We start from the raw sequence: 12,496 nt of genomic DNA on the forward strand, positions 1-12,496 counted from the left end.
AATTTGAAGTCATTCAAAATGGGTTTAGAAGGCATTATCTTTTTTATCTATATTGAATAATAAATTGCTTCATTTTGCAGTCAAGATTAAAAAAATTACACAACAGAAAAAGCACAGGAAAAGATAGAAATGCTCCCAATCATATACCCAGTCCGTTCTCTTCCTGTGATGAAATGCTGTTGCATGGCCTGTGTTTGCATTTTGGAATATAACAGACTCCTGATACACTAACTCAGACTAACTCCTAATTTCCTTGACTCTTTTAGTGAGACTTTCAGTTCCACCATTTTCTAAAAACTGCTGCAATGACAATTTTCACACTTCTGTTTGTGAAAGTAATTCCCCTTAGTCATCAAGACATTATAGATTTAGGTTTATGGGGATGGTAGCAAAAACAATTTAAAGACTACTTAGTCATAGACTATTGTTTTAAACATCTAGTCAGACCCTATGATAATATGATAATATATTGTAGTCTCTTTTAATATTTCTATTTGTATAATACATTCATATTGTACCGATTATTAATCTGAGTCATTCTTAAAACTCGGACTATGCTATATGAGAATGAAAAACGTGTTCCATTGGTAAATTCTCAATGAAGACTTTCTACAATAGCAGTTATGTAATGATTGTATACTTTTATTGGTAATTATTGCAAGTAACGTTTCAGTGAAGAAGACAGTCAGCATTATTGTAACAATTGATCACTTTGCTCCTCTATATTTACATGTAAATGTAAATATAGCCAACAGATTTAACACACAGGACAGCAAGGTTCACCTGTGTGGTGAACATGGCGATGTGATGAAACTCTCCACGGCCGCCCTGCTTTACAGGAACAGTTAGGAAGAAGCGGCTGCCATCCTGTGAGAAAAAAGGCTTCTGATCCTGAATAGGGAGAGAAAAAAAAATCACACATGGCACTAGACAAAAACTCAGGCCAGGTGCTAATGCTCTAGAGCTGTGTAGCGCTCTTTAACTGAAGAGCACTCTAAAGGTAATATTCTTTAGAATAGAATGCAGGGGTTAAAGAGAGAGAGAGAGAGAGAGAGAGAGAGAGAGAGAGAGAGATCTCACCTGTTTGGAGAGCCAGAGCTCTGATGTCTCCTCATGTCTCTAAAACACACAAACCTATTATCACCCAAAGCTATTCTGTGTAAGTATGAGTGAGTGAGTGAGTGAGCATGTGTGTTTTGTGTGTGTGTGTGTGTGTGTGTGTGTGTACCTTGACGCAGGCTCCAGTGGTAGAGTCGCACACAGTCAGAATCGAGATATTCTGAGCTCGATTCAACCACCTAACTGCAGTCTTAGTCTTACTGATCCACTTCACCATCACTACATAGTGCTCCCTGTCAGAACACACACACACACACACACACACACATACACACACACATATACACACAGACAGACATAAGCATTACTAAAAATAGCTAAAAGAAAAAAAAGAGAGTAATGTAAAGAGAGTAATCTTGATGCCTAGAAAGATAGACATCTTAGTGTACTCACTCACACACTGTAATAATGTCATTTTTATCAGTATGCAAGTTTCACGATTTAAAAAGCAAGAACATTAAAAATGAAATAATAATAATAATAATAATAATACTGATAATAATAAATTGCTATTGATTAATACATAACAATTAAGTTTCACATTTTCATATGGAAATATGCTTTTCCTTGCACCATAATACTTCAATTATGGAAAGGAAGGCACAACAGCATCTTTACTTCCTGAGGAGACTGATGAAAGTCTGTCTCCACTAGATCTTAACAAGTTTCTATCGCTGCACCATTGACAGCATCCTGACCAACTCATAGTGTGATATCGCAGCTCTACGGTGTCTGAAAGAAAAGCCCTGCAACAGGTGGTGAAAATCACCCAGTGCATCACTGGTGCCCAAATACCAGCCATTGACCATCTTCACCACAGTATAGATGTCTGCGTAGACCAATCAACATCATCAGAGACTCCTGATGTGAACAGTCACAAACTGTTCAACGTCCTTCCTTCCAGGAGGAGATATAGAACAATTTACACCAGAACCAGTAGGCTCGGGGCCAGCTTCTTCCCCACAACCATTACCCTGCTGAACTCTTCCCTACATCATTAGGCCACTGATGTTTTACTGCCTGTAATCATCCTGCAGTTCTGTTCTATACTGTATATTCTGTATTATCTCTACATAATTGGATATTCATGGTATATATCCTAGGTCATCTTTACATATCTGTATATTATCTGTATATACATTGTAAAATATCCATGGATAATCTGGGTACTGTTGTATATACAATGTACTGTATATATCTCTTACATATATTTATGACTAATACCGGCATATATTATTTATTTAATACCTATTATAGCTTTTCTATTATAACATTCATAATGTTATCTACTCTATAGCTACTGCACATTTTCACTGCCCATAGCCTTGTTGTTATTGTTAGTATTTATATATTCAACCTGTACTTTGTTAATCTGCACAATGCTACTATTTGCACTTCTGGAAGATGCTACATTTCATTGGTGAGTAATGCAACTACTGTGCAATAACAATAAAGTTTTATGAATGTATGTACAGTATGTACAGTATGTATGTATGTATGTATGTATGTATGTATGTATCTATCTATCCATCCACCCAGAATGATATATCTATTTTGAATTTTACAGTTTGTATCTCCCAGGATACATGATCAAACCCACCTGAGTTTGAGGCCATCAGGAGGTGTGAGTTCCAGGGTGTGTGTTGGTCCATAAAGATTCACCACAAACAGTTTGACCATGGGGTTGGGCTGACCTGCCTTCAGACACAGCAACACCCACACACACACACACACACACACACACACACACACATAGAGAACAGAACAGCTTATATATACCTGACTATTGCAGCTAATTATAACCCCAATTCCAAAAAAGTTGGGACGCTGTGTTAAATGTAAATAAAAACAGAATGCAATGATTTGCAAATCTCATAAACCCATATGTTATTCAAAATAGAACATAGAAAACATATCCAATGTTTACAGTGAGGAAATGTACCATTTTAAGAAAAAAATAAGGTCATTTTGAATCTGCTGGCAGCAACACGTCTTACAAAAGTTGGAACACAGGCAACAAAAGGCTGGAAAATGAAGTGTTACATATGTGTGTGTGTGAGTTTTTGTTGTACCTTAGGGTATGGATACTGTCTTCCTTTGGGGTATGTGGCCCCTGTAAAGGTGGGCAGAACCATGTTGGGCACCAGACTGTCGTTCAACACCAGGAACGCCAAACGCTCACCATCAGGAGACCACCAGTGAGTGACATGACTATGCAAAATCTCCTCTACACACACACACACACACACACACACACACAGATAGAATGTCCATTGCTTGTAAGTGACTGATGCCGTTAGTATAATAAGGTGATCTAATGCGATGATGAAGTGAGTTGCATTTTGATTAGACCCTTCATTATCAATTTGGGCCAGAGCAGAATGTATGTGTGAGTGTGTGTGTGTGTGTGTGTGTGTGTGTGAGTGTGTGTGTGTGTGTGTATGTGTGTGTGTGTGTGTGTGTGTGTGTGTGTGTGTGTGTATATGTGTGTATGTATGTGTGTATGTGCGTGTGTGTGTGAAAATGTGTGTGTATGTGTGTATGTGCGTGTGTGTATGTGCGTGTGTGTGTGTGAATGTGTGTGTGTGTGTGTGTGTATGTGTGTGTGTGTGTGTTGTAGTTACTCAGGGCGGAACACAGACACACAGGAGGCAGACGTGGAGAAAAGTGCTCTTTTATTTACAGTGAGTGAAAGGGGGTGAGAGATGAGAAGGTGAGGAGTGCAGGTGTAGAGTGCGGTCTTCCTGCCGTTGGAAGCAGCATTCGGGCTTAATTAAGACTTGTCTCCACAATTTAATTACCAAACGTGAACACAAACCTTCAGTAGCATATCTGTACCAACTAACTCATATTCAAGTCACTCACTCTTACACACCCACACACCACAAAGCTCCAAATCAGTCGTACAGAACAAAATTTATCTTTAATCAGTGTTCAGGATAAACTGTTTTATTTGATCTCAGCTAGATGGAAGATGCAATTGCTTATTTGTGAATTCAAACTAACCAGAAACTTCCTGCTTTTTGAATTTTGATAAAAACAGAGGTACTGATGCTGAGAACTAAGTCTAAAGATTACTTGATTACTATTCTGTGAAACAAGAAACTACAGTAAATGGCCCTGGCACATCTTTGGTGCATAAAATCTCTAAAATAGGATATTGTTATTTACATTTACATTTATTAATTTAGCAGATGCTTTTATCCAAAGTGACTTACAAATGAGGAAATACAAGTAAAGCGATATATCAAGCGGAGAACAATACAAGTAGTGCTACCATACAAGATCTTTAAATTGAGTCCTAGAGAAGCAAAGTGCACAGTGTAGAGGTTTAAGAGCCAGTGTAAGTTTTTTTTTGTTTGTTTGTTTGTTTTTAAAGATAATGTGGGGTTGGCGTTTTAGGGGTTAGTTAGGTGTTCAGGTAAGAGGTGGGTCTTTAGCTGTTTTGTGAAGATGGTGACAGATTCTGCGGTCTGGATTGAGGTTGGAAGTACATTCCACCACTGAGGAACAGTTAGTTTGAAGGTTCTGGAAAGGGGCGTTGAGCCACGATGAGTAGGAACTACTAAGCGTCGGTCGTTAACCGATTGCAGATTGCGTGAGGGAACGTAAGCCTTCAGGAGAGTGTTGAGGTAGGTGGTGCTGTTAACTGTTCAAATCATGTTTGATGTACGAAAACAAATGATGTAATCACATGGAACCGATGTAGGAATTTGAAGTAAGTAAATTCACTTGGCTTTTTTTGCAGTGTGTGGATTTCTGTGTTCTGTGTTTTTTTTAAATAGTCAAATTTTTAATCTAAGAAAAGAACAAAAGTTTCCATCGGCAAGAAAGGAGAAGATGGAATTCATTCAATGTTACCTTGAGGAACTTTCTAAAGTGAAGAAAAAAAAAACGCTCATTTGAAAAACATTAACCTGAGCTGGGGCTCAACCCCCAGTCACCAGTCTACTGAACCATGCATGTTACCACTACGCTATCCTAGCTGACATGCTGGAGCCATGTTAATTTATATACTATAGTTAGCTATACAATGGGACTTGACCACACTCACTCTTCTAATCAGAAACTTGTTACATTAGGTTTATCATAATGAGAAACATTGTGATGAGAAAAGTAATCATTTTTATGTAAACCATAGGTAATATTTTGTTCCTAAATCTAACAGACCACACATTCCATTTTTTTCAGGCTTGACAACATTTAATGTGCTCTCCTGCTTGTCGAAAAAGGGTTTTGAGAGAAGTTCACAGATCCGCCGGACAAGCACAAGCAGATCATGGGCTTCAGTACAAGAAACAGCACAGTTTGGTTGGTAAAATAATACATGCTGTATACAGAATATGTCCAGGCAGAACTATTGTACGTACTAGCAAACAACCTTAAAATCTCTATTAAAACATACTTAACCTGGCCTAATGGGAGTTTTTAAGTCCTTTATTTTATCTTTTTTTTATTACACTCATATTATATTATAATTTTCACTGATTTAATGTCAAGTTATTGTAGACTGTTTCATTAATGTGCTTTGCTTAATCTTTAACAAATTAGTTACTGAGAAACATGTGACGTAAATATACATTATTTCCATTACTATTATTAATAAAATACATTATTTCAACGCACTGTTTCCAGAAACCACCAGAGAGTGCAAACAACTAATTCAGGTTAATTGAGACCTGTGATATTTGTTAGTATAAGACAAAACCATGCGCTTTCATACCTTCATAGAGCCAGTCAGCAATGCCATTGTACACAACGCCCTCTTTGCCCGATGACGTCAGCCTGAGTGAGTTACTCTTCACGTCTGACTGGTAATATATATTATTCTCAAAGATATACACCTACATACAGAGGAGACATTATAAAGAGGATCAAGTCACATGGTGAAGGCATTGTGGAGAATCAGTACTCATGTAGTTCAGCTCCTATTTTGAGGACTCACTGCTCTGCATTGTGTCTTTCCTGCTCTAACACTACTGATTTGGCTCAGTAGCCAATTAGCAAACACTTTGTGAGCTTGAATCAGATGTGTTCAAGGAATGAAAAAGACAAGCTTGAGCAGAGCACTGAGTCAACACTGCATAATTGAAAATGCCCTGCTGGACAGTGATAGTAAATACAGATTCTTTTCCATCTGAAGGTCATGCTAGCATTTAACACTCTCCAACAAAGGCTTATCTGATGAACTCCTCATCCAATCTGCCAACTGAGAATGACCAAGAAAGCATGTCTAACTACATGCAAACTATAATTACACTACAATTAGTCTGCCTTTTACAGATTTTCAGGGCATTCATTCATGTCATTTTGGCAACATCTAAATGCTCAGGGAAATTGCATATGACAGGATATCACTGACTTTAACAAAATACACAGAAAGTATTTGTATCTCAATTTAATCGTATCTCTTACCAGCTGTTGTCCCTGCATTCCCCAAGCAGCATGCTGCAATCTGGAGTTAAGCACCTCTGGAGGGTCCAACTCCCACACCTCCCTGTAACACACACATATATAAATGCACATAAAGACAGACAAGGTCCTGTTCCTGGTGGGGTAATTCTGAAGCTTTTACAGCAGCATGAATTATACCTGGTGTGAATATTGTAGATGATGTAGGAAGCTGTAAAGGAGTGCCGGTAAACCTGAAATCACAAAAAAAAAAAAAAAAAGAATAAAGACAGACAGTCTGAAATGAAACACACATAAAAAGAAGCTTTTCTACTGCAAAACTGCTTTAAAGTAATCTTTATACAGTAAAGCCCAAATATTTATCTCACTGACATGGGTTGTATATTTGTTTTAAAGTTTTCAAAGTATTTAAGTCTTTTAAACTGTAAAAAATTTAATGTAGTTCAATGTATATGCTTCTCTCTGCTCCAAAATTCACAAACAAGTGAATGCTTCAGCATGCAATTTGGTTCATTTAAAGTTATTTATACAACTGAACTGAGTTAAGGACCTTGCTCAAAGGGTCAACAGCGGCAGCTTGGTAATGCTTTGATTTGAACTAACAACCGTCCAATCAGTAGTGCAACATTTTAACCACTGAGCTACCACTGCTTCATTACCTGTTGGTGCAGAAAAACACTAGACTGCACAGCATTGAGAAAGTGCTGTGATAGAGGATCAAAGAGAACAACCTGAATAGCATCAACAGGGTGGACAATAAAGAAAGTATTAACTAACTGTTTTAAACACACACACACACACACACACACACACACACACACACACACACACACACACACACACGTACACACACAGAGGCAAAAAGAAAAAGAAAAGAAAAAGAAAACTCATGAACCATTATGGAGGACTACAGTAGACTGATACCTACTCCGAGACTAAGCCTGGTTGATTGCCTTTTGGATGGATCAGACAGCTGATTGGCTATGGACTGCGTGAGCTCAGATGAAGAGCTGTGTGAGCTCATTTATGGGCTCTTGTATGAGCTTAGTTCAGCACCCTGGTTGGCTGGGAGGCCTGTCCAGTTCAGATCAACGAGCTGATCGACTATAGGCTCCTGTACGCACTCAGATCAGATTGCTGATTGGATATGGGATTTCGTTTGACCTCAGATTAAAAAGGTGAATGAATATGGGCTTCTGTAGGAGCTCGGATCAGACTCCTGATCGGACCTGTATGAGCTCCAATAAAGAGTTGATTGGATATGCTTTAGGCTCCTGTATATGAGCACATATCAGATCAGATGGCTGTACCCTTGAGGAAGGCCCTTGAAAAAATTCCTCTAAAGAAAATTTCCACTAAAGATTATGTTCCCATCCCCAGGGCCCCAGTTTCCCAAAGATTCAGACAATATCACTGAGATCCACTTCATCCAATAAAGAATGCAGTTCATGAACAATTTCTAAGTAAATCCCTGCCATAGTGATCTGTTCAGAGGCTTCTCTCAGCCAAATGCATCAGTGAGAGAATTCAAAATCTGTACTCTCATTGGTTTCCATTATGATCATTATCACACTGCCAGACGGGGAATGTTGTGGTGGTCTACGGGCTTTGTGAAGCTAGACAGCAAACAGTATCGCACCAGACTCATGTAATGGAGCATTGGTGTCCATAAAAAAATGCACACTGTATTAACATATACTGTATGCAAATGAGTGATTACTATCCCAAAAAGAAAACCAGGGAACTTTAGTGTATCACAAGCAGAGAGGAGTATGTCAGCAAATATCTAATGCCTAGCTAGGTTTATAAGGAATGAATAATTCATTCATTCATCTTCAGTTTTATCAAGGAAATACACAACTGCAGCCGGTGTTACTACTATACACATGTCAGCAATAGGATATAGAAAGAGAGAGAAGGATTGAAGACAGTAATGTCAGGCAGACAGCTGCAGTAAAGAGACAAACAGAGATAGACATTACAGTGATAGATACAGATAGCGTTCTGTGGGTGATTAAAAACCAAACCCGCTTCTTTTACTCCCTGAGACAAATAGTGTTCTGAATGAGTTGAACAAATAGTGCTCTGGATGAGAGATGAGGACAAGAAAAGTCAACAGGAGAATGGATGGAGGGGGAGGAAGAGACGGAAAAGTGGAAATAAGAGACAACGTGATGACTGATGCTCTCACAGGCAGAAACGGAGTAAGAGTGAGTAATGACAGTGGCTCTGCTGCTGGCTTTGACTAACCATTCTGCTTAGAAGGAAAAAAAATATGTTGCTTTCTGAGTGTAAACATGATAAAGGATGATGGATTCCTTTCAATGGTAACACACAGGCGCAGTGAAGATGAGCAGCTACTGTTCATAAAGGGTGATTCATACAGAGTTACAGCAATTATCATTACAGTCTTTTAAAATGCTTATGAAATATAAGAAGCATAATGATGTGACTGCTTCAGTGCTGAGAACAGAGAACATTAGGAACATGTTATGAACAAATGTTCATTAACAACTTTGACGGGTTTGTGTTGCAGGTGTGGGCATGATTCAGCACGAGGGTGGCTTCAGGGGAAATGACTAAGGTGGCACACCGGAGCCCTATTTGTGTATGTACTATATTGATGTGATCTCTCTTTCTTTCTCTCTCTTCCGTGAGTAGTGAGCTGAGCATGTGTGTGTGTGTGAGTGTGTGGGAGTGTGGGTGTGTGGGAGTGTGGGTGTGCTTAGAGCAAAGAAGAAAGAATAATTTGTGTTGAAACATTTTATGGTACTGACTACCATGCCACGTACACAATCCTAAATAACAAGCCTACATGCAATCTTCAGTCTACTGTGTTTCAGACTGGCATACTGGTCACATTGTTACAGTTTGGCTCTAATGTTACAAAACTAATGTGTAATGTTCTGAAAACTTGTGTTTGCTTTAGAATATTCTTGCAAAGCCGATCACACAATGTTCCCGGGAAAACAAAATCTTCATTCATCCATTGATTTTCATTAACCCCAGTAGCTTAGACATCCAATCTACCGTTTCTTGAGACTCTCTATGCTCTACTCTTCTAAGCATATATATATATATATATATATATATATATATATATATATATATATATACACACACATACATACATATATATATATATATATATATATATATATATATATATATATATATATATATATATATATATACACACATACATACATATATATATATATATATATATATATATATATATATATATATATATATATACGCACACATGCACACACATCAGACACACATCCTTAAAAGAATTACAGATTGATTAGTGGGCTGTGAGCTGACTGATCTCTCTGAATGGAAGGAAGTGTGTATCAGATTAATCACTACAGTAACAAGATTAAAGGGTGTAATCCTGGATGAGTTTAACTTGAAACTCTATCTCTCTGTCTCCCACTCTCTCTCTCTCACACACACACACACAGACACTGTCTCTCTGTCTCTCTCACTCAATCACTTTGTCTGAATCCCATCCTGTCAGACATCTCATATTATCATGGAAATGAAAAGGATGGATCCTATCTTTGTGAAGATTTTTTATATTGTACTATGTTTGTGCTGTAATCCCAGTGCTATTTTTAGAACATGGCATTCTGTGTCCTAGAGTCAGATATGAGAGACTAGGGAGATATTTGAAGTAAAACTATTCACAAACTGGCAACCCTACATCTTAAAAGGATTTTAGTGCATTTAAATAAGCTTTGACAGACATTAAGACAGCCAGAACAAGAACAAGGACAGACATCCTGTTATGTTGTAGAGCAAGCTCAAGTCACATACAGTATATCCATTCAAAAGGTATCAAATATTAACAGCACTCTAACTTCAGTGAGTGAAGATACAGCTTTTTTTTTTTTTTTACAGTCCCACCAAAGTAAGACAAAAATGCACATACCTGTTTAACATCATACGCAAAAAGCACATACTTCATATCAGGGCTTATTGAGTATTTAGTGGCTTTAAAAGCAACCTGAGAATAAAAAAACAACAACAAATTATTCTTTCTAATGATCCGTGCATAAAATGTTTGATTTTACAATATGCATATAGTGTAGACTGTATGTACACTGCCAGTGAAACGTTGTTGAAAACAATGGTTTAATAATTTTGGTTAAACTTTCAGAAAAGTTAGTAAAATTATAATAAAAATTTGCTTTAAATGTAATAAAAGTTTGTTTTTAAAATAAATAAAAGCAGTTAACACAGTCTGAAAACACCTGTAAGACGTCTAGGCTTCCAATAACTTGAAGTCTTATAGTAATTGCTTAACCAAACACTTTACACACATTCACTCAGTCTGAGCATAAAATGGAGAAGTCCTTAAAAGTAAACACTTACAGTAGGGTCCAAAAGTCTGAGACCACTGTGAAAATGCTTCTATTTTGCATTCTTTTCTAATTTAATGCAACAATTTTCAATACAAATTATGTTATTGACAACAGTTTGAGTGAAAAGTAGAATCTTATATATATTTACATGAATTTCAGAGTTGCTTACTATTTGTACGTCCCCTGTTTGCTTTAATAAGAATGTGGACTCGAGCTGGCATGGACTCCACAAGTTTGTGCAAAAACTTATGATCTATTTTAGATCAAATCCATCAGTGTGACGTCTGAAAACATGCTTCAGTAGAACAGATTAGGCATGGGGAAAATCTGAGCTTTTGACCTTTTGACCTTTTGTATGAAGCAGTTAACATGCTATCACACATTTGCTTACATTTAAATAGGAACCTATAATAAAGCAGAATCTAGAATATTAAATATTCAATATATTGAACATTTATTTTATTTCTTCAATTCTAAAACCTTCTGTTTACTTCCAATTTTAAATGAAACAATATAAAATCCCAGATTTTCAATTTGGTTTCAGACTTTTGGACCCAACTGCATGTATAAAATAAAACTTGTGTCTTCTCTGAAGTAAAGATGCTTTCAAAAGCAATGAATTATTATTTTATGTATCAAATGAATGATTTCATTGGGCAGCAAACAGCAAAACAACCTTTAAAAATCATAAAATCAAATGATAATTTGCCTTTGCATCTAAAACTGCATTAATTCTCTTAAGCATAGTCGTGCTGTTTAATAAAGAATCTGACTGGTTGGTTGTTTCAGGCTTCTTGGACAACTGGCTATGCTTATATTATTATGCAGGTAAAATCCCAGATAACTTTAGTAATGCTTTTAATCAGAAAAATAATGTTTGTCAATCATGTTTCCTTTTCTATGGACACACTAATGTAACAGGCATAAAATAGGCATGTAAGACATTTATATAAAACACACAGCTCCCCTAAGACTGCTGCAGCATATTGTATATATATTTATATAAATAAGAGTCTATGGTTGGAAGGTGGTTGTGGCCCTGAACTAAAGCAACTGTGTAGATAAGGCTAATGGAGTGTTTTCTGATCATAGAGATAAAAACACCTTCACTCACAAATGTGCTGTTCATCAGGATGATCTCTGTTTCATTTGTAAGGATGTTGAACCTAATAACATGGCCATGGCGGTTCCTGTAGATGACTTCAGATTCTGAAAACGTTCAACAATCAGACAGACAGAGAGAGAGAGAGAGAGAGAGAGAGAGAGAGAGAGAGAGAGAGAGAGAGAGAGAGAGAGGACAAGTATGTGAACAAGGACTTTTTCTGAACAATTGACTTACTGCCTCCCTGAAGCACTTTGCAATTTTATTACTGATGCTGGATGAGCATGACATATCAAAATAAATATGCAGTATCTGCTTATAAACCTTCTTATCTTTCACAAAGTTTTAAACCGTGCTGAATGCTAAAAACTCACCCTCTGCAATGCAGGTCAGATCAGGACTGTGATTGTGTATATATATATATATATATATATATATATATATATATATATATGTGTGTGTGTGTGTGTGTGTGTGTGTGTGTGTGTGT

General features: G+C 37.1%; 1 protein-coding gene across 3 annotated transcripts in view; it reads right to left on the reverse strand.

The window, feature by feature from the left end:
• The window catches only part of LOC128608958 (inactive dipeptidyl peptidase 10-like), a 106,282-nt gene that overhangs the window by 13,783 nt on the left and 80,003 nt on the right, over positions 1-12,496 (reverse strand). For 2 of the 3 annotated variants that reach the window (XM_053627201.1, XM_053627202.1), the window contains exons 4-13: positions 12,019-12,113; positions 10,472-10,546; positions 6,712-6,764; positions 6,535-6,616; positions 5,843-5,963; positions 3,192-3,346; positions 2,720-2,817; positions 1,229-1,352; positions 1,081-1,119; positions 784-891 (exon numbers count right to left, since the gene is read on the reverse strand). In XM_053627201.1, coding sequence (XP_053483176.1) covers positions 784-891; positions 1,081-1,119; positions 1,229-1,352; positions 2,720-2,817; positions 3,192-3,346; positions 5,843-5,963; positions 6,535-6,616; positions 6,712-6,764; positions 10,472-10,546; positions 12,019-12,113 — 950 coding nt within the window. The remainder of the gene's footprint in view (positions 1-783; positions 892-1,080; positions 1,120-1,228; positions 1,353-2,719; positions 2,818-3,191; positions 3,347-5,842; positions 5,964-6,534; positions 6,617-6,711; positions 6,765-10,471; positions 10,547-12,018; positions 12,114-12,496) is intronic. The other variant, XM_053627203.1, reaches the window with a different exon arrangement.

This window comes from Ictalurus furcatus, chromosome 6 (assembly GCF_023375685.1).
Source record: "Ictalurus furcatus strain D&B chromosome 6, Billie_1.0, whole genome shotgun sequence".
Lineage (NCBI taxonomy): Eukaryota > Metazoa > Chordata > Actinopteri > Siluriformes > Ictaluridae > Ictalurus > Ictalurus furcatus.